The 25202-nt window shown below is 54.3% G+C and overlaps 1 protein-coding gene across 2 annotated transcripts in view; it reads left to right on the top strand.

The window, feature by feature from the left end:
* The window catches only part of COL18A1 (collagen type XVIII alpha 1 chain), a 104766-nt gene that overhangs the window by 46990 nt on the left and 32574 nt on the right, over positions 1–25202 (top strand). The window contains exons 1-2 of one of the 2 annotated variants that reach the window (XM_045284594.1): positions 1664–2305; positions 13539–14086. In XM_045284594.1, coding sequence (XP_045140529.1) covers positions 1681–2305; positions 13539–14086 — 1173 coding nt within the window. In that variant the 5' untranslated portion in view covers positions 1664–1680. Of the gene's footprint in view, positions 1–1663; positions 2306–13538; positions 14087–25202 lie in introns of those variants that run through there. The other variant, XM_045284595.1, reaches the window with a different exon arrangement.

Genomic DNA, 25202 nt, shown 5'->3' on the forward strand with positions numbered 1-25202 from the left:
TCTCCGAACTCCCCCACTGCTGGTGCTCAGGGACGGGGAGGGCCTTTCCAGTTTCAGGAGAGCCCTGCTGTCCCATTTCCCACCGCCGCTTGATGTAGGTCACCCAGGCTGCTGGGAGGGCTATGCCTCAGCCCCCTGCCTTCCACTTTGTCCGGGGACAAGGCTCTGGGTGGGTGCTGGCAGGTGCAGGCCCCGGCACCACAGTGGTAGTGACAAGGTGTGGGTGGAGGGTGGAGTCCAGTCTCCCCATTTACCGGCTTCCACTTGACCATGTGGTGGAAAAGGAATGTCAGAAGGCCTGGGGGTCCCAGAGGACTACTGCTGCAGGCTGGGGACCATACCCCCACCCACCCACCCCACCCCACCCCCGAGTCCTGCCCCCACCAGAGTCAGCAGCCAGGGATGGTGGTACTGGGCATGGGGGAGGGCACTTCTTCAGGACAGGAAGACATAGGCAAGCATGGAGGGCGACAGCAGTCTGACGTGACACGCTCTGACCCACATGGCAAGTCCCCAGTGGAGAAACCCTCGCCCTCGCCCAGCTGCCTGTGAACCCCACGAAGACACCAAGCACCCACGAAGCTTCCACACAGCTGACCTTGGAGACCGCCTAGCCAGGGGTTGGGTGCCCAGAGATGTCCCTGCTCAGAATATCTGCCCCAGCTGGGTTCTAGGGACCGTGGGGCCATAGGGGACTGAGTTTCCTGAAAGCACCCTGGGAAACTACGAGCCCACAAGTAGAAGCCCACCTGCTGTGTGCCCCCACGGAGGTGGGGGGGGGGGAGTGGCAGAGGGGTAGGTGTGAGGATGGGATGACCACTAGGCTAGTGTCCTTGGCAACATCGCTCCCTCCATCCCGGACCGCTCTCTCCACAGTGCCCACACCAACCAAGTAGGTATGCCCCTACCCAGAGTCCCAGAATTAGTTTACACTCCCGGCTGGCCAAGTGCTTGGCCAGGTGCTCATGGTCTGAGTAGAGTTAGGTGAGAGAAGGCCCTCAGGCATGCAGGGGGGCGGGGTCAGCACTGAGGAGAGAGGCAGCGGTCTGGGTACCCTGAGGTTGGTGGAGTGGGCACCCAGTTTCTGTGGGCCACTCTCCTATGCAAGGTTTTGGGCACCTCTCCCCAGACGTGGGAGCTGTCACAACAGAGGACTTGAATTGTAAGCATTGGGGCATCTTTCAGTTCTAGTGTTTACCTCCAGGCCAGGCATCCCCCGGCCCACTCTCAAAGCTGGGGCGAGCCAGGCCAAGTGGAGGGGCAGAGCGAGTGTCTAGAGGGGCCAGTGCCCAGGGCCCCTATGCCGGGTGAGCAGGGGTTGCCGCCCAGAGCCTTTGGTGCAGTAGTGGACCAAGGAGTTAGGGGCGGGCTGAATGCCTTTCACAGCTTCACTTTGTGCGCCTGCAGTGGCTTCCGGGAAGCATGGGGAGGAAAGAGTTAAACATGCCGAGGAGGGCCACGTCATGGGGGACACGCCTGAGAGGCCACCTCAGTTGGGAGCCTGATGCCTGGCTATCCGTGTGGGTGACAGGAAGGCCGGGCTCCGCAGGGAGAGGGCGTGCTGGGAAGCTTGGATAAGGAGCTGGCGGCCTGCCAGGAGGGCGGGGAGGGCGGCCCCAAGCCAAGGGAGGCCGAGGCCGCAGTTACAGCCCGCCAGCCTGCAGTGTGCACGCCGCCCCGATGGCTCCGGACCCTAATGGTCGCCGGAGCCTCCTGCTGCTCACCTGCTGCCTTGCCGCTGCGCACGCCCAGCTGGATTGGCTGTGGCCTTCCAATTCAGGCAACTCGAGGAAGCTGGCCTCTGAACCCCCGAGCTACACACCTGCACGGCCCATAGCAGAGACCACCACGCAAGTGGAGCCCCAGGATGCCCCCCTGGAGCAGGTGACTGTCCCCGCTGTCCCTGAGCCACCCCCAGAGGGACGGGAAACTGGCCAGGGCGGGACCCCCTCTGCCCTCCCCGTGATCCCGGACGATCGGGAGGAGAACATCGCTGGTGTGGGAGCCAGGATCCTGAATGTGGCTGAAGGCATCCGGAGTTTCATCCAGCTGTGGAGCGATACCAGCCCCACCAAGGGCCCCGCCGGGGCAAGTACATTGGCCCCTGAAGCCTCCCAGGACCGCCTCACCCTTCCTGAGACCTCTGGCAGCCCTGCAGGGGGCTGGCTGAGCAGCACATCCCCCAGCTCACAGGACACCCTGAGGACCCATCCCAGCATCCAGCCAGGCCCCACCCAGCTGCTCTCCTCCCCGGACAGGCCCCGGACCCCTCTCAGGGAGCCCTCGGTGCCCCTCCTGTCTCCAGGTAGAGCTGCTTCCCCCCGCTTGCCCGGATGGCCCCAGCAACTGGACAGTGGAGAACTGCCCACAGCCACCCTGCCTAGCCAGCAGCACAAGCACCCTGATGCTCCCCGTCGCACCCCTCGACTGCTCCCCTTGGTGATGGGTTCTTCTCACGCTGCCACCTCCGCCCTATCGGCTGACCGCTCGGGCCCGAGGGGTTGGGGGCTCCTGCTTGACGACCCCGGTGGCGGGGGCGGCCCCATGCCAAAGGACCACCTGGCTGATAGGTCTCCAGTTGAATCTCTAATCAGGGACCATGGTGATTGGGTTTCTCACGTGGCTAATTCTCCCGGTCCTGGTCTCGCTAACGCCTCCAAACCGCTTGCCTCCGCCGGGCAGCCCAAAGGCCACTGCCGGCCCCTGCCGCCCTCGCTGCAGCCCTGCCGGCCCCTGGGCATTGCCGGTGCCTGGCTGCCCAACCATCTCGGCCATGAGAGCGAGGAGGAGGTGCAGGCAGCTGTGCTGCCCTGGGGGGGCCTCCTCCAGTCCAGCTGCCACCACTTCCTGGGGTGGTTCTTCTGCCTGCTGCTGGCCCCCCCTTGCAGCGTCGCCCCTCTGCCTGGCCCACCACCCTGCCGCCAGTTCTGCGAGGCCCTGGAAGATGCATGCTAGAGCCACGTGGAGGGCGGCAGGCTGCCCGTGGCCTGCGCCTCGCTGCCCACCCAGGAGGATGGGTACTGTGTGTTCATTGGGGCGGCCGAAGGTAACGGCCTGCTGACCGCCCTCGCCTTTTAGCTACTCGAAACTTGGGCTCAGAGACCCTCTCGGCACCCCTACCCGCCCGGCACTGAGCTGGGGCCAGGCAGCCTGTGTGTTCAGGGCTCTCTGAACCCTCCAGGAGGTGGGGATGGCTGATAGGACCCCTCTCATCAGAAAAGCTGAGGGCAAAGGTGCTTTCAACACCGCCAGGGACTCCCTCGGCATCTTAGATCTCATGGTCCTCAGCCCAGTCCGAGGCAGCCCCAGGTGTCCCCAGCCACAGAGAGAAACAAGCATGGTCACTCGCACAGCCTGTGGAGAGGGGGGAGGGAGGGAGAGCTCACATGCAGGAGGGACTCTGTTCCTGACCTTCCAGGGACCCAAAGAAGCCCCACCCCCTGAGGTAGTCCCTCCCCCAGGTGCTGCGAGTCTGTCCCACTCCCCAGCAGCTGTTTGCACTTGGTGGCCTTGACCCTGGGGCGGATCTGCCCCACTGCGGTGTGCCGTGTGGACAGTGTGCCATGTGGACAAACACCCTTGATCCCCTCCAGCGGCCCTGTGGGCACTGGGCAGGGCCAGACTGGCAGGGGAGGCAGCGCCAAGGTTTGGGGGGAAATTCTTGGATCTGATGGCCTGCAGACCCTCGCACGTGGGCCCCTCATAAGGCGTGGGTGTGGGGAGCCAGAATCCAGCGAGGCAGGCTGCTGCCATTGGGGTGTGCTGCGAGGGAAGGATCCAAGGATTGGGCGGCTCTGGACATAAGAGAGAGGTGCACAGGGATTGGGGGCAGGGGTGGATAAGAGGGTTGCTTGCAGAACAGCAAGGCCCAGTGTCCAGCTGGGCAGCACCCAGGTGCAGCGAAGGTAGGAGGAGCGAGGGGCCTTGCTCAGGCCCTGGGCCATTTGTGCACTCTGCCACCCAGCAGCCCCTCCCCCAGCATGTGGGGCAGGGGGCAGCCTGAAGTGGGCACCCTGCCAGGGGGATGCAGCAAGAAGAAGGCCGAGTGCCAGGCCCTGAGCTGGCCTGGCCCCACCCTACCCACCCAGGCCTGAGGCTCACTCAGCAGGGTACCAGAGACAGACTGGGGATGCGGTTGCCACCGCCCAGTGGGCTTGTCCAGGGAGAGGTTAGAGTCGGTGCCTGGACCCTGAGACCCCAGTACAGGCCTGGAAGGGTAGCATTTCAGATGGGGGCAGGGACCCATCCTCATCCTCATCGTCCGCCAGCCAGAGCAGTTGCCCATTTCTGGTAGAGCTCAGACCCCGGGGAGGGTTGGGGTTCTACCAGGCTAGGGCCTTGGGGGCCCTGCTGGAATCCAGTTCCAGCCGTTCTCCCAGGCTGGGCTTTGTGGGGCAGGCCTTTCTCCCACAGCCACTGGCCCAACTGGCCTGGAGGCCCGGAGGCCAGGAGCACTTCTGAGCGAACCTCTGGCCACATTGGCCATCTCCCCTGCTGCCAGGAGGCTGAGTCCTGAGCAGAGGCCTGGGGGACTCTTGCAGGCAGCTGCGGCCTGGAGAAGGCCTGGGCCTGACCTCCCGCAGGGGCCAGGCAAGGTCTGTCCCCTCCTCCACCCTTCCCTCAAGGTTGCTTCTCCCCAAGGTCCCCCACTGGTCCCTGCAAGGACCTGAGTGGGGGCAGGAAGAAGAGGGCACCCCAGTCCCTTTCCCCTACTGTCTCAGTTCTCGGAGGGGTCGCTGGGTTATCTGCTGCACCCACGACAGTCCCCTGCTCTCCTATCTCCTGTCCTTGGGTCTGCCTGGACATCACCATGGCCCCAAACCAGAGAGGCATGTGTCTCTGAGGGAGGGGGTGCCCCTCCGCAGGCACCAGCTCTCCTCCTGAACAGCCTCCTCTCTCTGCACGTACACCCTCACTTTTGGGGCCACAAACCCTGGTCCCCAAACACCAGCCCTGAGATGAAAGCTTCATGCTTCCCCAGGAGAGTGCAGGTATGAGGGGGAGGGCCTGGTCAATGGGCATGGGCTGTGTGCAAGTACCAGAGGTGGGGGAGGGTCAGAAGAAGGGTCAACCTGCCTGGCTTTCGGTCAGCACTCTTCCGGGGCCCAGTGTGGGTGCTGCTGGCCATGTAGAAAGAAATGAGACCAAGGAGCCCACGGGGAGTGGGGACCGCATGCTAAGGTCGGTCAGCAGGGGGACAGGCCCTCCTGCCCTCCCCCCACTTCCTCTAGGAACCCCTCCCCTCCCCCACCAGTGCTGCCCACTCAATGATGGGGCAGGGGGGGCACTATGCTCCAGCAGATTGAGCCGGAGCCCCGGCGGGGTCCTGCTCTTGTGGTGACGGTTCATTGCTGCCCTACCCACTCCCAGCGTGGAGGGTTCCTGGGGTGGGGGTGGGGGTGGGAGTGCTCTGAGGTCCCAGCAGTCCTCTGTAAAAGCTCCTCATTCATTGGTCACAGCCCTCACCTGCTGACCTCCTGCCCACACGCACCTGCGCAATGGCAGGCCTTGTAAGTGCGGATCAGAGGCGGGAGATGAGCTGCTCCTCAGGAAGAGGTGTGGTCTGCGTGCCTCTCATGTCGCCGCATCCTCCCGGGGAATGAGCCATTCAGATCTGCTCAGCTCGCTCTCCAGAATTAAGGCTCCAGGGCGCTGACTGGCTCTGAGGGGCTGTTCAGACGAGGTGAGGGGCGAAAACCAAGACTGAGCCCTACTGTGTCCCAACTCCTGACACCTGTGAAGTTTGCCTGACCTGAGTGAGTCTTTGCAGGTGTGACCAAGTGATGGGTCTCTAGAGGGAAGCCTGTCCTGTGTCACAGGATGAGGGACTTGCTCTTCATGGGAGTAGAAAGCCTCATCTTTCCCCCGAGGAGCAGCTGGGGGTTTTGAGCTCATCAAGTAGCTCAGCACCCCAGAGAGAAGCAGGGGTCCCGCCCACAGAGCACAGGCCGTGTGACCAGGAAGGCAGCCAGGCAGTCCTGTAGCCATGAGGTCAGCCCTCTCCTAGAGCCTCAGAGGCAGCATGGCCCTGGCCACCCCTTGATATCACCCAGTGAAACACCCCGGCTATACACTCCTGGTCTCCAGGCCTGTACCAGGACTGTCTGCCGGGCTGAGCCCTCGTCCCCGGCTGGGCATTCTCTGAGGCAGCCCCAGGACAACCCCTCAGTGGGTCTGCTTGTCCTCCAGAGCCACCCTGTCCACTGTGCCCTGCTGGGCACGTGATCCCATGTGCATCTGACCCATCCTGCCATACTAGTGGGGCCACCACATTCATAGGGGGTCCTTGGGGACCCCCACCTGATGGGCAGTGCAGGGATGGGGCGTCAGAAGATCCCAGGGCATCAGTCTACCCACGCACAGTGGCAGGCCACACTGGGCACTCTGAGCTTTGCCCTCGACACCCTCCCCCACCTTCTCTCAGACTCTTCCTGCACCCCAGAAACTGCCGTGAGAACAACAGGCACTGATGGAGCACTAGGCGGTTTTGTGTGTGTGTGAGTGTGTGTGTGTGTGTGTGTGTGTGTGTATCTTCTCATCCTCCCGCCGCCTACTGAATGGGGGAGGCCCGATGGGATGGGGGACAGGTGACTGGCTGCACCCACCCTGCGAGAGCAGAGACAGGGACAGTCACCAAGACGGTCAGTTGTGCCAGGAGGCATAGCAGGGGCATGGGTAGGGCCAGGGTCTGGCCTGGGTACTCAGAGAGGGTGGCTTCCTACTTGTGGGGGGGTGGGGTCTCTCCACTCAACTGCACAATCAGGGGTCTCTCCATGTGGCACCCTGAGGCCTCATCCTCTATCAGGTCCCTGAGGGGACAGCTGTGAGTCCCTCTGGAAACCCCAGGTGGTGCAGACAGTTGATGTGTTCGGTCACCCGAGGGGCACTCTCACGCCAGCCTGCGGGGCTGGTGCGCTGAGGCCTCCTGGCTGCGGGGTTCAGCTCTGGTTCCTTTGATCAAATGTAGAACTTTGGGAAAGTGTCCCTGTTGCTCATAATGCTTCGGTCCCCTGGAGCTGCTGTTTAACTTTGGGTTCAGAGGGAACAAGACCACCTCAGTGGGAAAGGAGTGGCTCTTATCTCAGGCCACCTGACAGCCTACAGCTCTGGAGCTAAGCTCCCCACAGGTCTCTCATCAGCCCCCCTGGGAGGGCTCTGTGTGTAGCTCTTGGTGGGGCGTCGTCCGTGAAGGACAGCAGGGGAGGCAGTCGGTGTGGTCAGGTCACAATTGTGGGCTTAGCCAGACAGACAAGAGAATGAAAGCCCCACCCGCCTCCCGCTTCCCACAAGCCCTTTCCTTGGCTGCTCCCCTGTCCCGGTTTTCCTTCCCGTCAACAAGGTTTTCCTTCCCCATGGTGTTTAGGGGCTCCTCTCAGCAGGGGGCTGCTGGTGGGTCCTTTACCAGTTGTCTTAGACTACACTCTGCCCACCCCACCCCTCCCCTCCAGTCTAGGGATGGAGCCCAGGCCCCTCCCTCCCAGGTTTCTGAGAGGAAGAAGGCGGTGACCATGGTGGCCCCCGGCTCAGGGGCGGCCCGGACCCTCTGCATCCTCTTCCCCCATCATCGCTCGGCCTAGAGGAGCCGTCTCCCCGAGATGGCTCTCATCGGTGTCCTGTGACTCAGTAAGCCGAGTAAGCACGGGCCTCCTTGTGCTTACTTCCTAAGGTGTAGTGAACCATTTCACAATTCTTTCACTACATCAAAGGTTCTGCTTCTTCACAATCCAAGCCTCTCTTCCAATGTAAAAATCTCGGACAGGGACACGGCGTGCTCCGTCAGCAAGGTAAGCACAGGCTTACTTGTTAGTGTTCCGCGTGAGGAACACACGGGAAATTGCTCACTGCGATGCAGCGAGGACCACAGAAGGAAGCCTGTGGTAAGCACATGTGGGGCTTGCTGGCTCTTCCTCAGGAAAGTCAACCGAAGGAAGCGTCTCCCGTCCTGCACCAGCTCCACCGTCCTGGGCCGGCCCCGGTCCATTGTGCTGTCCTCTGGGGTCTTGGGCACCTTCCACCCTAGGGGGCCTATCTTCCCAGATGATATGGGACAGTCTTCCGTGTCGCTCAGAGATTTTCACTGGCTCGTTTTCAGAAACAGATCGCCAGGCCTTTCTACTTAGCCTCTCTTAGTCTGGACATTCTACCCAAATCTGCCCACCTTGGGTGACCCTGCTGGTATTTGAAATACCAGGGACATGGCGCCCAGCATCACAGCCACCACAGTGTGACAAGCTCACAGACAGATGGTGGGCTGTTGTGATAGGTGCTGACTTTTGTCCGATTTTTTTTTTTTAAAGGAATGTATTTCACTTTTTGTTTTTTGTTGAGAGCAGACACACCAACCCGCTCATCCCTACATCGGTCACTCAGCGACATCGAGTGCATCCTTCAAGTCACGTGACCCCTCCCCTCCTTCTCATCATAAGCTCGCTGCTCCCTCTCAGCATCCCATCCAAACTCTCAAGTGACTGTTGTCAGCTTGCTCCCAGATAGGTCCCTCTTGAAGGAACGAACACATGACTCAAGGCAGGCATCCTTCACTAGCCCCGGGGGTGTGGTGGTTATGAGTTAGGCTGCTAACCGCAAGGTCCGCGGTTCGAAACCTCCGGGCCCTCCTTGGGAGACAGAGGAGGCTTTCTATTCATCTAAACAATTACAGTCTTGACTATCCACAGGGGCAGTTCTACCCATCCCTATAAGATTGCTGCTGTTGCTACTTTTTTTTTTTTAAGGAAACCATTTTCAAGACCTGTAATTCACGTATCATACAATTTAATACTGTGATTATCCCCACAGTCAAGTTGGAACTGTCTTCAATCTTGGACTGTTATCGCCTCTTCATATCTCTGTGGCCCTCCTTATCACAATGCTTAGTCTCTTGGCTTGTCGTTTTCCGTTTGGGTCTGTGTCGCATAGGCTCTGTACACAATTCACTGCAGTGTAATTTCCTGAGCGTGGGGATGGCTGAAACACTATCCCATTTGGCCACTCTCACTGAATGGTACATGAAAGATTCCCGCCCCGCCCCTCCTTGTCTGGATTGGTCGTCAACTTATTCCACGGGCTCTTGGAATTGGTGTCTCTGAACAGAGAGAGTCCTGGCGGATTCCCCTAAAAGGCTTCCAATGGTGTCTGTTTTCACATAACCCCAGAGACATTGTTCTACCGGCACTGGGAGTGCTGAGAACCATAGCAGAGGCTGGGGAGCGCTGCTGCCGACAGCCACTCGGCATACACCACCAGCCTGTCAAGGAGAGAGCCGGGGGCACAGTGCAGCCTGGAGGGCATGTAGCAGTGTGCACAGGCCTCCGCGGGATGTGATGAGATCCTGGTCCCTGGCCCTGCAGCTGCGCCTTTGTGGTGGCTCCCCACCCCTAGGGTGGGGCCCAGCCTGGGCTCCCACAGCCCGCCCCCCACCTGGCAGGTCTGGCCCTGTGGAGGTGGGAGAGTGGTGGTCATGCAGCCAGCTCTGGCTCCAGAGCAAATGCCCATCCCAGAGCCGCCATGTCTGTGAGCTGCTCTCATTTGCACCACAACAGCAAATCCTTTGTTCCTCAGAGCCCCTCTGCCCCTGCCCACCGACTCAGGAGGCGCTGGTGAACTTGAAAGATAGGCACGTGTCAACTCATATCCTCAGTACATTCTGTGCAGGGGGACTTTGCGCCAGCACCATGTCCTCACTTTATGTCCCGGAGACAGGTTCCCAGGATGCTCACCCACTGGGCCGGGACTGCACTGCCACCGTGCTGGGGACCTTCAGGAAAACCGTGGCTCCACGGCCGCTGATCCTTTGTGCTGGTCGCCTGGTTGCTGGCCTCTGAGATAATCCGGCCCCTGCCGGAGCACTCACTCACTGTCCAGTCAGCCATACTTGACCGGGCTCCCTTCCCTTCTTCCTCCCCGATGCCCCAAAGCCTCTCCCCCGCTTCTGCCACCACCACCACCTCCTCCACTAACTCCTCCTCCACGAACTCCACCACCACCACCTCCTCCACTAACTCCACCATTCTACCACTACTCTACCATTACCACCACCACCACCTACACTAACTCCTCTCTCCTCCTCCACCACCACCACCACCTCCTCCACTAACTCTGTCCTCCTCCACCACCACTACCACCACTACCACCTCCTTCACTAACTCCCCCTCCCCCACCACCGAAGCCCAAATAGCCAGGAGGCCTCCTCCACAAGAGGACACCCTGGCTGAGAGGAACCGTGACCTCACAGGTGATCCCTCCTGGGCTTTGGTCTACACTGACTGACCTGAGCCAGTCACGATAGTACAGGCAGCCATTGATGGTCGGTCTCCAGGACCCTTCCTTGTGTTGCCCCAGGTCTGGGGCAAGGGTAAGACTTGGAGAGGTAGTGAGAGACAGGCGGGCTCTACCATCCTGGGCAAGGTCCATCGCTCTGTCCTGCTCTCAGATTGGGGTGTCTGAACTCTGGAATACCCCAGGGAATCACAGAGAGATGTGCGGTCAGATTTTGCCTGAAAAGGCTTTGTGCAGTCTTGGCCTGCGGGAGACGGGCTGACTCTGGGGAGCACTGCAATGGGTGTCAGGAAGAGTATGCCCTGCCCCGGGGTGCAGGGGCGGGGCCTGGCATCTCAGTCACGGTCATGTTGTCAGATGTACACAGCATCTGTAGGGTGGTGGTGTCCAAAGAGTGCAGTGTGCACCCGTGGCCACAGCAGTCAGGGGCAAGGGATGCTGGGGTGTGGTCCCGTGGAGGGGCAGGGCCGTGGCTCAGGAACAAGTGAGCATCCCCTGGACGCTAGGGGGCGTCCAGACAGTAAGCCCTGGATGGGGTGGCTTTCAAAGGAGAACAGCCCCGTGGTAGTAGTTAGAAGCCTGTGTGGCCTCGTGCCCTGTCTGCCTAGCTGTCCAGTGTCCCTACATTAAGGCGACTTTTCGTTTTTTGAGTGATTGCGACATAATGGGATTTTTCTGCAATGTGGATTCACAGACCCTCTGCCTCAAATCTGCTTCCAAATCCGGCTGTTTCGGGATGACACCAGCTGTGCATGTGGGTCATGCTGCTGGAGCAAGGGGGAGATGGGGCTGGTGGTGGTGGGGAGGTTGTCAAGGACTGGTTGACCACAAACCCAGTCTCCACCAACTCCACCCTCTCACGTAGGGCATTGGGGCCCTGGGAGAAGCAGCAACCTGGGGAGAGGGGTGGTTGGCTCCACAGTGCCCACACCCCATCCCTGTCGACTTCCCAGGAGCCAGGGCGGCAGTGGTTCTGCCCAGGCTGAGAGCAGAGGTGAGCAGACCCCTGGGCACAGGCATGCACACCTGCTGTGGCCGTGCTGACAGCTAGCTGGGGCTCCAGGCATCCGTGCCCCACCGGCTGCTTGGTGACAGCAGCAGCCGCGTTTCGTTGGATTTTGTGCTCAGCACCGTCTGGGCTGACAGAAGGCCCAGACTGCTAGGGTCGCCGTTCCCCCACAGTGCCTGGAGAGAGGGCAGTGTCAGACCCAGAATGGCTGGACTGGTGTCTCAGTCACGGTCGGGGGCGGGAGGCATCTTCTCATCATGGAACCCCAAACTGGAGAGGGTGATACAGGGGCTGAGGCAATTGGGGCTCCCCCCACCCGGAGGAAACCACGGGGAGCCTCATAGAGGGCACGTGAGTGCTGGGAGTAGCCGTATTCTCCATTCTCATTTAGTCTGGAACGTTCTAGCTGCAGGGCAATTGCTGCATGTCCATGTTTTAGATCAGGAGAGACTGTGTCCTGACACCAGGTCACTAGCACTTAGGCGAGTTGGATGGTCCTGTTTTCTGACCCTTACACCAGTGGTTGTCCACCTTCCTCATGCCGCGGCCCTTTCATACAGTTCTTCATGTTGTGGTGACCCCCCAACCATAACATTATTTTGTGGCTACTTCATAACTAATTTTGCTGCCGTTACGAATCGTAATGTAAATTGTAATGTGTTTTCCGATGGTCTAGGCAACCCCTGTGAAAGGGTCGTTTGACCCCCAAAGGGGTCGCAACCCACAGGTTGAGAACCGCTGCCTTAGACTGTCCCTCTTGGGTCAGACATTTGGGGACCAAGCATTTCTGAACCCAGGCACTTGTCCTGACAGCCACCACCATGGCTGTCAATACAAAGTGATCTGTGGTCTCCCAGTTCCCAGAGGTGTCCTTCAATGTCTCCTTGTTCCCATGAAGGGGAACAGCCTGCCCCAGGCCATTTCTCCATGGGTTGATGTCAAACTGCACCTGGCCAGCCTCCCTGAGAGGGAAGTTGGAGCACCTCAGAGCAGGGGCACATGGCTATCCTTGTGAGAATGTGCCTGCCCGGGTGGGATCCCGAGGGTCCTAGAGTAGCAGCGAAGCCCTCCAGGAGAGGTTGTTTTGGGCACCAGGTTGGGCCCTGCCGAGCATGTGCATTCTGGCTGGCTTAGAAGAGAGGGAATCTCCTGGCTCGGAGGCATCTGAGTGGCCTGGGGCTTTTTCAATGAGCGCGGCCGCAGGCAGGGCTTTAAAGAACAGAGGCCTCTTGTCTACCCATTCAAGAGGCTGGGAGTCTGTGATCTGAGGCCCTGAGGGAGAGGCTGGTGGCTCCCAGCCAACCTTGAATTCCGTGGCTCAAAGCTACATCCTCACTTAGCGTTCCCTGGGTTACGTCTGTTCTCCCGTCCGGGGGGACTCCGCTCAGAAGGGGTTAGGTTTAGGATCCTCCCTACTCTGGTTTGACTTCCTGATGACAGACAGGGACTGGCGCCTCAGCGTATCTTTGTGGAAACACAGTGCCACCCATAGCCCTGGGCCTGCACCGTTTTGCGTGGCATCCCAGGGGTGCCCAGATAGGAGATGAGTGCTCCCACAGGAGAAGTCCCCTCTCTTGGAGCCTGGGGAGCAGCCCCCCAGCCAGCAGCCCCCTCGGAAGAGATCAAACCCAGCCAACCCACACAGGCAACCCGGCCATGATTCCACACGACACCCTGTCAGCGGAGCATGGAAACCACAGGGGTGCGGGGCCCTGTGGGGAAGACCGCTGCCCTAGCTGGCCACCGCATTTGCACTTAGGAACTTGGCTTCCCTCGGGACTGCCTCCACATGGAGAGGGCACTGCAGACAGCTGGGCCCACCGCCATCCTCTCCTCTGCTTTTTCCCATTGGGTGGTGGCTTCCATGTGGTTCCGGGCTGGGGGTGCCCTGAGTGGTCCAGTGCGCAAGCTCCTTGCCCTGGTCCACCTCTGGGAGTGCTCTGAAGGGGAAGGTGTTACCTGGAAGCTGTGTCTATGTGGCCCCTTCCCACCCTCCCCTCTGCACCAGCTGGGACCTTGTCTTCACTGCGGGTCCCTGTGGCCTTTCAGTTCTTCCGGGCCTGGCACAGCCGGGTAGGTGCCCGTGTAGGTGCCCGTGATGCTCTTCAGCACAGAGGGAGCCGTAGCAAACCAGTCCGGCGTCCCTGCCTGCCTGTCTCCCGCGGTGCCCAGGGCCTTGGCTTCCCTGCCCCCACTGCCCATCTCCACGTCCCGCTGAGGTGCGGCGGCCTCACCCTCCTCTCTCCTCTTTCAGATGGTGCCAGCGTGGAGGAGGTGGGGCTCCTGCAGCTCCTCGGGGAGCCCCCACCCCCACAGATCACCCAGATCGAGGACCCCAGCTTCGGCCCCGCCTACGTCTTTGGCCCGGAGGCCAACAGCGGCCAGGTGGCCCGCTACCATGTGCCCAGCCCCTTCTTCCGGGACTTCTCCCTGTTCTTCCACCTGAAGCCGACCACGGAAGCTGCCGGCGTGCTGTTTGCCATCACAGACGCCAGCCAGACGGAGATCCGAGTGGGCGTGAAGCTCTCCCACGTGCAGAAGGGGCACCAGCAGATCCAGCTCCTGTACACAGAGCCAGGGACGGGGCACACCCGCACAGCAGCCAGCTTCCACCTGCCCGCCCTCACCGACAAGTGGGTCCGCTTTGCACTCGGCGTGCAGGGTGGCGAGGCGGTGCTCTACGTGGAGTGTGAAGAGGTCCAGAGGCTGCCCTTCCAGCGGGCCCCCAGGGGCCTGCAGCTGGAGCCCGGTGCCGGCCTCTTTGTGGGTCAGGCTGGAGGGGCTGACCCCGACAAGTTCCAGGTATGCTAGACATAGCCTGTGGGCAAGGCTGGGGTGTAATACCCTGGCCCTGGGTGGCTGGGTGAGCGTGGGGGCAGAAGGGGATGAGGGGCAGATACCCCGGGGCTGAGATAGGGGGCATTCTGGGGGCAAGAGTGGGCACATCACACTAGCGTTGGTGGACTGGCGTGGGGAGAGTGTCCAAGGACAGGGGTGAAGACCAACTATAACTCAAGTAGGGGTGCTTTGGGACTAGAGGAGGGAACCCCCCGGGGTACTTGCTCTTAGGACAGTTCCAGGGAAAGGCAGTTTCTCTGACACCTCAGGATTGAGCCCCAAAGGGCCTCTTGTGATGGTCCGTGTACAGAGAGGCCACCCCGACAGAGAACCAGGGGTCTAACCTTGGCTCACCTTACTGGGGGAGCGGGAACGAATGCTCAGGGCCTCATGCAAGATGCTCAATCAGGGGTCTTTGTTCGAAGGCGATAGGATGTCAGTAGAGTGACAGTAGCTCGTTGGCTCCCATGGGCAGGGCACCCGCATCGTTCGTGCCCTGGCATCTGTAGAGCACCCGCCCTGCCTGACAGATTTCATCGGAGCTCCTGTTCTGTGCCAAGAGCATGCTCCCCATTATTGAAAACCAGACAGCCTGGGGCACCATTTGTTAACTCTGACCATCAGATAGGATTCTTGACATGCTTATTACAAACTTCTCAGGAACTCTGAAACAACATTTCTGATTGGTGACAAGCATGTAAGATGAGTGAGTCGTGGTGATGGGGCTCCGGAAGTTTAGAAAATGTCTAGTTCATGTTGGAATGTAGCACACGGTCACTCATCTAGGAAATGGGATAGTCATAGTTTAGAAAGTGGAGTCTGCTTGTTAATCTTGAAGATGGCGGTGCTCATAAATTGCTACTGTTTTCTGACTGTTTTCAGTGAAAAGTTGTTAATAAATAATGAAACCAGCCTTTCTGGTTTCAGTGGGCCTAGTCACCGAGAAAGAATTAAATGGAACAAATAAGCTGCCTTTAAGGATTATTTTGCAGCACAGCTAAGCAAATATTTGTTGGAATGCACAGATTTTTAAGAACGTCTAACAGGTGACCTTTAGTGTCGTGGGTATGAGAATTCTTTATGTTTTCGTAATGCAGAACTTGTCTTTTTTTAGTACTTCACCTCCTTGAATCAGGACTTGATTAGAGCCTTGGGTGACCGCAGGGTGGGTCAGACACCATCTAGCCTTTTCCGGTCTGACACTCATGGGTGCTTGTTTATCCATTACTCTGACATGTCGGTTACTGTCTCTTGAGCTACTTTTTCCAGCGTGGCGGTGGTAGGGGGAGGGTTGTAATAATTGGAAGAGACCTTTGTTGCTCCTTAAATGGCTGCTTTCAGGCTTTTACGACTCTAGTCAGCAAAAAGTGGAGCCATCTGAATAGATACATATTACCCAATATCCGAAAATGCTCAGACCAGTAGTTCAGAAGCCTTGTTTAACCCATGAATCTGTTGCCTAACGAAAAAAAGAAATCTCTTACGAAGCCCTCCAGGTGCTTTGGCAGCACTGACTACTTTTCTAGTGCACACTCTTATTTATTATCAGTACCGCACTGGTTCGGTTTGGATGCCATTAATAGGCACACATCCGATTTTCCTCCTGAATGGCGAGGACTTCAATGTTTATTTGTCAAAGCCGTCACTTGCGACATGCTTGTTAAGCAACATCAGGTGAAGGATGACGGGGTTTGTAGAGTGCATGAACTTGAATCAACATCCAACAGGGTGATCTCTAGTATCATGAGGAAGAGCTTTTGTAATGTTTTCCTAATGCAAAACCTGTATTGTAAAAGCAGCAGACCACTGCCCACTCACAGAGCCTGCAGTCAGAGTGGCATGTGCTGGAAGAGTGCGTGCCGAGCTTCACCAGGGGAGGGCAGTCCCTCAGTCCGTCGGCCCTGTGTCTCCTTGGGGCACCGCCTCTTTGCACACAGGGGGGACGGCTGGTGCCAGGAAGCCGGGTGAGCTCTCGGGCAGCTGCGATCCCTATGACCGCCCCTTAAAGTCTTTGGAGGCTCAGTTCCCGCACTGACGAGCCCGCACACGGGCCTCCAGCCAGAGCTGCCTCACACAGCCCGCCCCCTCCGCTAGAGTGACAGCCATCTAACACAGGGTTCTCTGTGTGCGAGAGGGCCACACTTCTGTCCCCCAGAGAAGGTGAGTGAATAATCCTAGACAAGTGGTGCTTGTTTATAGTTTCCCAAGTTCTGCTGTCTCAGGGTTCTGGAAGCCCACCTTTCACCTTTGGCCGGGCCTTTGGACACCTCCCCCCCCCCACACACACACACATACAGCTACACACCCAGAGTTGGGACCTGCCAGGTCTTTGCCGTCTCTCTGTTTTCACTGTGATCCTCAAACGTGATGAGTTGGAAAGATATCCAAGAGAGTATTCTTATCTGGTGAGAGGTGGGGTTTGCTGGCCTATTTTGCTTCTCCCAGGCATTTCTTAGGGGAGTAATGTCTCTCGAGAACTCCACGCATCTTTAAGGTTTGGTTAGAGAAAGGGTCTTCCTGATCGTGGGGGAGTGGACTTGTGGAGCCTGCAGCTCCGTGGCGTTGTTCGCTGAGAAGAGCAGGGTGCGCACGCTCATGCGGGGCAGAGGCCAGGGGGACCTGTTCCCTCACATCTCCAGGGTGGGTGTGTTCTGTGTATCCATGTTTGCCAGCTGGAGGCTAAGAAAGAGGACCGGGTGGTTTAACAGCCATTTCTTGGACTACTCATGGTAAAGACGAACTGAGGCACAGGACGAGTGAGAGGTAAACTGAGGCGCAGGGAGACGGACAAAGATAACTCAAAGGACCCAGGGAGAGCAGAAACAGAAATAGCTGTACCAAGTAGCCCAGGGGGATCGCGGGCTTTGTCCGGGGTCTGGGGTTTTTAAAGGAACGCAGGGAGAGGAGGTCCGTGCTGCAGCAGCAAGGTTTATGGCCCAGGTGTTGTTTATCAGCTCTGGCAGGCAGGCAGTCAGGCAGTCTGGGCATCGTTTTCCGGTCTCCTCATTTCAGGGGGGCCGCTGCTGACCTCTGGGGACATGCAGGGAAGCGGGGCTCCGATCTGCTTCAGCTTAGCCCCTACACTCATGATAGCAAACACACATATTTTTCATGTACTTTTTAGCTGTTTCTACTTAATTTGTGAAAGGCTTGTTTATGTCGTCTGCATTTTTGTTTTAAAAATTTTGTTAATGAGTTCGACCATGCCTTGTTGATTTATGTAGTTATTGTTGCTAGGTGCCAGGGAGTTGATCCTGCCTCCCTCCGTATCATCATCGTACAAATACTCGGCCATTGTCACGCTCACGGTGCTGCTGCTGGAGCCCATTGCTGCAGCCACTGAATCAGCCCATCTCCCCGAGACTCTTCCTCCCTTATGCTGGCCATAGGCTTTGCCGAGCCTATTTCCCAACAGGGACGAGACCCTATCCTGAGAACCTGTCCAGAGTACATAAGAGAGTCTTGCCATCTTTACTTCCAACGAGCGTGGTGTCTTCCTCAAGAAAGATCTGTTGATGCTTCCGCCATTCTGTGGTATACTCAGTGTTCTTCACCAACACCATATTGGTTTATAAGCGCTCTTCATAGACGAAGGAAACAAACTCTTTGTTTTCTACACTGCAAGTAATATTTCCTTGTTTGTCACTTGCCTTTTTACTTTGTCTTTTTTTTTCCCAGCCACTGGGCTGTTCTAAACAGTTATGAGGTTAAATCTGACCTAGAGAAGATAATTTTGATTTTCAACATGGGCCGCACAATCTGTAAGAGTTAGGGAGAGGGTCACAGAGGAGTAATTGAAGCTTCTCTGCTTACTGACTGGTCTTCTTGTCCTGAGGCCTGGGCGTGGCTTGTGCTCCAGTTGGTTTTGCTTGACCAGCAGAGCTCTGAGTCCCTGTGCCCCCACAGATGAAAAAACTGAGGAATTTTCTCTGTGGGAGTTAAGCCAGATTCCAGCTGAAAGAGAGGGAAATTACATTTTTTGATAGTAAAGAAAACAAAATCAGTTTAGCACAAGGTTTTCCAGACTTTCTGAATTGAGAATCTTGGGAAAGACTCTTTCAGGTCATGTGATGTCTAAGATTTGGCAGAAATGAACGCAGTGCTTTGGGAGCTGAGAGGAAACTGTGTGTCCCCGCAGTTTTCTCCAGATGAGGGTGAGCACCATACAGCTGCTTGGTGAGGGGCTCGGCATCACACTGAGGCCCCTCTGTCCAGCGCAGCTGCCAGGCAGAACCTTCCAGAATGTTTTCTGTTTTTCTCCTATTGAAAAATACCCATGTTGATGAGAAGGGGGGCGGATCTTAATTGTTCTTGGGGTTTTCAACTTTTTTCTCCCTAATGAGTCAGATTTAGTCATCAGTATCTCATGATCTCCTGGGAATCATTCAGTCCATCTAGTTGTTGCAATATTTTGCCTAAAACATTATTTTCAACTCATCTCAGTAGTTCTATGCCTCTGTCCATCCATTTGTCATATTGTAATGGCTTGCATGTTGCTTCGATGCCTGGCAGATATACCACTGGCATTTCAAATGGATTGGTTTCAGCAGATCTTCCAAACTAAGGTAAGTCAGAAGGGCCCGATGAGTTACTGCTAAGACAGTGGCCGGAGAAGATCCTGATGCGCATCAGTGGGACGTGGTTTGGTAGAGCGCCGGAAGATCCTGATGCGCTTCAATGGGACGTGGTTTGGTAGAGCCCCGGAAGATCCTGATGCGCATCAGTGGGACGTGGTCTGATAGAGCGCCGGAAGATCCTGATGCGCGTCAGTGGGACGTGGTCTGATAGAGCGCCAGAAGATCCTGATGCGCTTCAGTGGGACGTGGTCTGATAGAGCACCAGAAGATCCTGATGCGCATCAGTGGGACATGGTCTGGTACAGCGCCAGAAGATCCTGATGCTCTTCAGTGGGACGTGGTCTGATAGAGCGCCAGAAGATCCTGATGCGCGTCAGTGGGACATGGTCTGGTACAGCGCCAGAAGATCCTGATGCGCGTCAGTGGGACGTGGTCTGATAGAGCGCCGGAAGATCCTGATGCACGTCAGTGGGACGTGGTCTGGTACAGCGCCGGAAGATGAGCCGCGCAGGTTGAGAGGCAATGGAAATACAGCTGAGGAAGTGCTGTCTCCTCAAAATAGGGTCAACCTTAATGACTGGATGGAGTGAAACTTTTGGGAGGAGAAATGGCTATCAACGTTCATTAAAAATGTGAACATGGAATGTACTAAGTATGATTTTAGAGAAATTGGACGTTGTCAAAATGCAATGGAATGCCTATTGATCAATAGTCTATAGGCGTTGGTGAGCTGAAATGGACTGGCATCGGCCTTTTTGAATCAGATGGTCATCTGGTCTATCGTGCCAGTAATGAGAAATGGGTGAGGAATGTGCCGCACACATTGTCCAAAACATGATTTCAAGGTCTGTCCTGAAGTGCAACCCTGTATATGGTAGGATGGCATCCACTCATCTACTATGAAGACCAGTTGATATAACTATTATTCAAATTTGTAAACCAGCCACTAGAGATAAACAAACAGATAAACAAACAGAAGATTTTTGCCAATTTCTGCAGTCTGAAATGGATCAAACATGCAGTCAAATGCATTGATAATCACTTGTGAAGGATTGGTAACTGTAAAATAGGACCTTGCTGATAGAAATGACTGCAGAGAGCATGTGATAGAATTTTATTCATCAGACCAACAACTTATTCATGGCAAATACCCTTTTTAACATCGTTTTTAGGTGCCATCCAGTCAGCATTGACTCATAGCAGCCCTGTGTGCACCGCAGGGTGAAACACCCCCTCCCCAGTCACCTTCACGGTCGTTCCCATGTTTGAGCCCATTCCTGCAGCCACAGTGCAGTCCATCTTGTCGAAGATGAACATTTATTCAACACAAATGGCAACGATTCACATGCATCTCACCCTATGGAATACACAGAGATCAAATTGGTAACATCTGTAGGAAGAAGCCATAGAGAAACTCAATATCACCAATCAGAACAAGACTGGGAGCCAACAGTGAAACAGAACCACAGCTGCACATTTGCAGGTTCAAGTTGAAACTGAAGAAAACTAAGACAAGTTCTTGAGTGCCAAAGGATGATCTTGAGTACATCCCACCTGAATCTAGAGACCATCGGAAGCACATATCAGACACTGAACACACATGACAAGAGACCAGATGAGTTGTGAACTGATATCAAGAGCATCATACGTGAAGATAACAAAGATCATTAACAGGATCGATAGAACACCCACAATGGATATCAGAAAAAGGCTCTGAGACTAGCTCTTGAATATAGAGTAGCTAAAATAAATGGGGAAATGGTGAAGTAGAAGTGTTGAACAGAATAATTCAAAGGATGACACTAAAAAACAAAGTAAAATAAATGGAATATTATACAATATGTGAAAGGCCTGGAGTTAGAAAACCAAAAAGGAAGAACGTTCTAGGCAGTTGGAAGAACTGGGAAGAAAATTTAGGCCTTAAATTGCAAAATTGAAGGGATTCGATGGGCCAAATATTGAACAACACAGGAAGAATTAAAAGAAGATGGTAGAATTATACATAGTCACTGTACCAACAGAATTGGTCAGTGTTTACCCATCTCAGGAAGTATCAAAAGAAGAAGTCCAAGTAGCACTGAAGTTATTGGTGAAAAACAGGCTCCAGAAATGGACAGAATACCAATTGAGATGTTTCAATGAACAGATGCTGTGCTGGAAACATGCACTAGTTTATGTCAAGAAATTTGGAAGACAGCTGTATTAGTCTAGGTACTTTGGAGAAACAAATCCACAGCAACTCGCGTATTAGAGAGAGTTTTATGCAAAGAAAATGTGCATCACGAAAACATCCCAACCCAATGCTGCCCAAGCCCACAAGTCCAACATTAACCCATACCCAACACACCAGTCCACAAAGTCCTTCACCTCACAAAACAGAGGCAATAATGCCGACTGCAGGAGGAAAGCTGAGTCAGTGAACGTGTAAGCATCTCAGCACTGGCAGGGGTCTCCACATGGCTGCTCCAGCACCCAGGGCTGCATCGGGATAGATCCATGCGGCTTCTCCTTGGGGATGTCTTGTAGGAAATCCATCTTGCAAGCTGAAGCAGGGAACTGCTAAGGCAGCTGCACCCGATGCAACCATCACAAAACAAGAGACCCGAGAACTAGAAAGGCGAGGCTTCACCACCCATTTATCCCTCCGCCTTTCAACCAGCCCCACATGTGATTATCAGCCAGGCTGGCACAATTAACTAACTCAACAGCTATTTTGCCAGATGACTGAAACAGATTCATATACTTGCCAATTCCAAAGAAAGATGTTCCAACAGAATGTGGAAATTGCTGAACAATATTACTAATAGTTTTAAATGATTGCAGCAGTGCAGCCGCACGACTCACAAGCCAGATTCAGAAGAACGCATTGATCAAAGGATGTCATCATTGATGTCAATAGTCTCTTTTTTTAAACTTGATTTCTTTTTGATGGTGCATCCATTTCCTCATTAATTCACTTAGTTTGATCTTATTGTTATGAAGTATGCCTTTATTTTTTGCTGTAGGATTTTTATGACTCTCTTTAAAGTTCAGTTATTTGTTTAGTCAAAGAAACAATCCATAAATATTCCGTGATCCCTCATCTACAAAAGCACATGCTAAGAACTTGAATATGTTTGGGTACAGGACAAAGTCGTTCATGCTTTTGTGGGTGCATTCGTCTAGACTGTGAGCACTTTTAGTGGAATGCTTGTCGTCTACATCGTTTCATGATGAAAGTGTTAAGGCTATGAATTTCCCTCAGCATGTAACTTTGGCTGCACTACATAAAAGTAAAGTGATCAATGTTCTGGAGCCTTTGAAACTGAGATGTTAGAAGACTTATCCTTCATGCTAAGGATATCCTTCATGCAATGGAATCAACCTTATGCCCTGAATAAAACTACTGGCCTCCCTTGACTCCAGTAACTTCAACCTTCCCTGCAATCTCAACCCAGCCATAACCAGCCAGGCAGTTCATGTACTGAGGGAGAGTTCATGACATCTGTAAGTCTATGTTTCTACGATAACTTCTGGATCCTTCCCTTCTATAGTCTCTCTACATTGCTCCTATCCAGGACCCCCTTTTATCAATAACTTGAACCCTTCCATAATCACTGACATATTTATTAGATTTCTTATCCTAATAGAATGAAGAAATCGAAGAACATGTGTTTATAGTAAAAATAATTTGTATGTAGGTGTTTGGGTGTGACAAGACTAGAAAAAGCAGTAAAGAAGTTAGATGTAAATGGCTGTAATGTAAAGAGTAATGGCTGAGTCTGGTCTTGGAAGTCAGAAGGTCAGACACTAAGTGTAAGCAGTATAAGGAAATGCAATGAGAAGTGTAGCTGACGCCAGGCTCCTGTTGGGTTAGGTGATGAGGGGCTAGGCTTATTTGTTTGAAACACAACAGGCTCTTGTGTAGACAGGGGACTGGGAGGAGGAAATACACATGCCATCACCTCCTGAGAGGGAGCTGGGTCTTAGGAGGTGCTGCATCCAATCACCCAGTTTTCTCCTCTGTTTAAGGGACAATCAACCTCGAGTGTTCCTCCCCCCTCAGGACCATGAGACCCCACTCCCAGGCTAAGGGAGGAAGGGTGGGAGACTAAGAGGCAGTTGATCCTGGAATTTCCTGGGAAATAGAGCAAGACAGAGAACAATGAGGAGCGATAGGATTTGTATCATTTACACACCACTTAAAATGTAGATAATATCTAGGAGAAGAATCCATGAGTGAAACAAGTAGTTAAGTGCTCAGCTACTGTCTGAGTTATCTAGTGCTGCTAAAAGAGAAATATCACAAGGGGATTACTTTAGATACAGAGGTGTATTTTCTCACAGTTTAGGTGGCTAGGAGTCCAGCTCTAGGGCAAGACTTTCTGTGTCAGCACTAGAGGAAGGCCCTTGTCCCCTGTCCATGCCTGTGGGCTTGGCATTCCTTGAAGATCTACATGGGTCATGACATCAATCTTCCCCTGGGTCTAGGAGGTTCTCAGTGTAGGGTCTCTGGGTTCAAAGGTTGTACTCAACTCCTGGGTCTTCTCTCAGTGGTACCTAGGTCCTTATGGTCTCTGCTGGCTCGTTCAATACTGGTTTACAAACCTTACTTAGATAACTATCTCTATGGACACACATCAAATTATCATGTGAACAAAACCACACCTTTTCTTTAAAAAAGTATTTTAAAACAACATAATTATACACTATTAACTTATAAATGAAACTGTGATACAATATAGTTATATAAAAGTTATAGTTTTTGACATTACACAATATTTGAGATATTGGGTTTGACGTATCGTAAGGGTGGCGTCGGTTGGTCACTATGACGATCTCCTGCATTGTCTGACTTTCAGGTGATGGTTGCTTTCTAAGAACTCTTTGACTCTGTTTATACTTTTTACTAAACTCATGCTCTCATGAATGAAACCGACTCACGGGGGTTCCTATCCAACTCACTCGCGTCAGAGAGAAGGTATACCACACAGAGAACATTGGGATTAGAAGGTTTAGAAGGAAATGAATTTGGATAGATATTTGTCTCATTAAATGGATGAAAGTCAGCATAAATGGTAGGAGGTAAATGTAAATAGTTTCTGTAATTTTCATTGAGGAAATTGAAGTGCATCAAGATGATGTGTCTCATAAACCTAGTGTTATTCTCTCACCTTTGAAAAGAGATTGGCTCAATGTAAAACCTAATCCCGTAGAGTGCATCCGGCCTCATTAACATAACTGCCTCTAATCCTACCTCATTATCATCATAGAGTTTAGGATTTACTGTGTGTAGGATAATTACCACAAAATGAAGGATAATTATGGACTACTGAGAATCATGCTTACCCAAGTTGGGGTAGGGGAGACACATCTCAACTCATAACAGCTACTGGCCACAGTGTTGGAGATTGGACTTTACCTAGTGGTTCCTTAAGAGAAAGGCCTGGTCATCTATTAAAAAAATAGTTAAACCAAAAACTCACTGTCATGAGTCAGTGCCAACCTATATCAGACCTATGGGATAGGGTAGGACTACCCCTGTGGGTTCCCAAGACTGACTCTTAACAGGAGTAGCAAACCTCATCTTTCTCCCAAAGAGCAGCTGGTGGTTTCAAACTGCTAACCTTGAGGTTAGTAGTCCAGCACATAGCCACTACACTGTACAGCCTTGGGAACCCTAAAAATAAAATTTTTAATTAAAAAAAAAACATTGAAGCAAACTTCCCTCTACACACATGAGGTCAGTATGAGTCAGAGTTAAATGTAAAAGAAATGAGATGAGACGTTTTAAGTGGTGAAACCCACTGTGATCCCTCAGTTTCCAGCCCCTCTTGTTTCATAGCACGGGGCTCTAAGTGTGCTGAACACTTGCAGTGATCCTGTGCCTTTAGCTCCACTGGCATCTTCTTCAACTAAACAAGTCACGGGGAAGCTGCTGGCAGGAGGCAGCAGGTATGCACGGCTCACTGCTTCCTGGCACAGCCTCTTCAGCCAAGCCTCCTAACCCATCCCCACCTCGTCCAGGGGCAGATGTTCTGTAGCTTCCGGATGCGTTTGGGACCCACTGCATAAATCTGTGAAGTGTCTAATCTGCCTGCAGGTGCCTGAGCCATGCAGGATGGCTTTAGTCTGGGTGGGGACTTGCCCTCAAATGTTCTGCAGGACATCCCGTGCCCGCACCCCCAGTACCCACCACCTGCAGGAGGACCACACCTGCTCCTATCACTGCAGAATCCAGAGAGTCCAGTGCTGCCTGCTTGGGGGAGCAAGTTTTTCTAGAATGTAGACTGCAGTGCTCAGTGGCTGTCACCCAAGCGGGTCTGAGTCCCCTAGAGGCTGGGGACTTGTACACAAGCTGACTCCCCCTGTCCCCTTGTTGACCTGTGCCCCCTCACTTATCTCTCACCTGCATCTTCAGAGGGCCCAGAATTTCCATCTTGAGAGTTTTTCTGCAGTTGCCTTTGGATTCTAGGTCCGGTTCTCACCGTGGGGCCAACCAGGTGGGCAGGCCTGCTCCCTGG

This window comes from Echinops telfairi, unplaced genomic scaffold (genome assembly GCF_000313985.2).
Source record: "Echinops telfairi isolate 266 unplaced genomic scaffold, ASM31398v2 ScPeMD7_7469;HRSCAF=8507_0, whole genome shotgun sequence".
Lineage (NCBI taxonomy): Eukaryota > Metazoa > Chordata > Mammalia > Afrosoricida > Tenrecidae > Echinops > Echinops telfairi.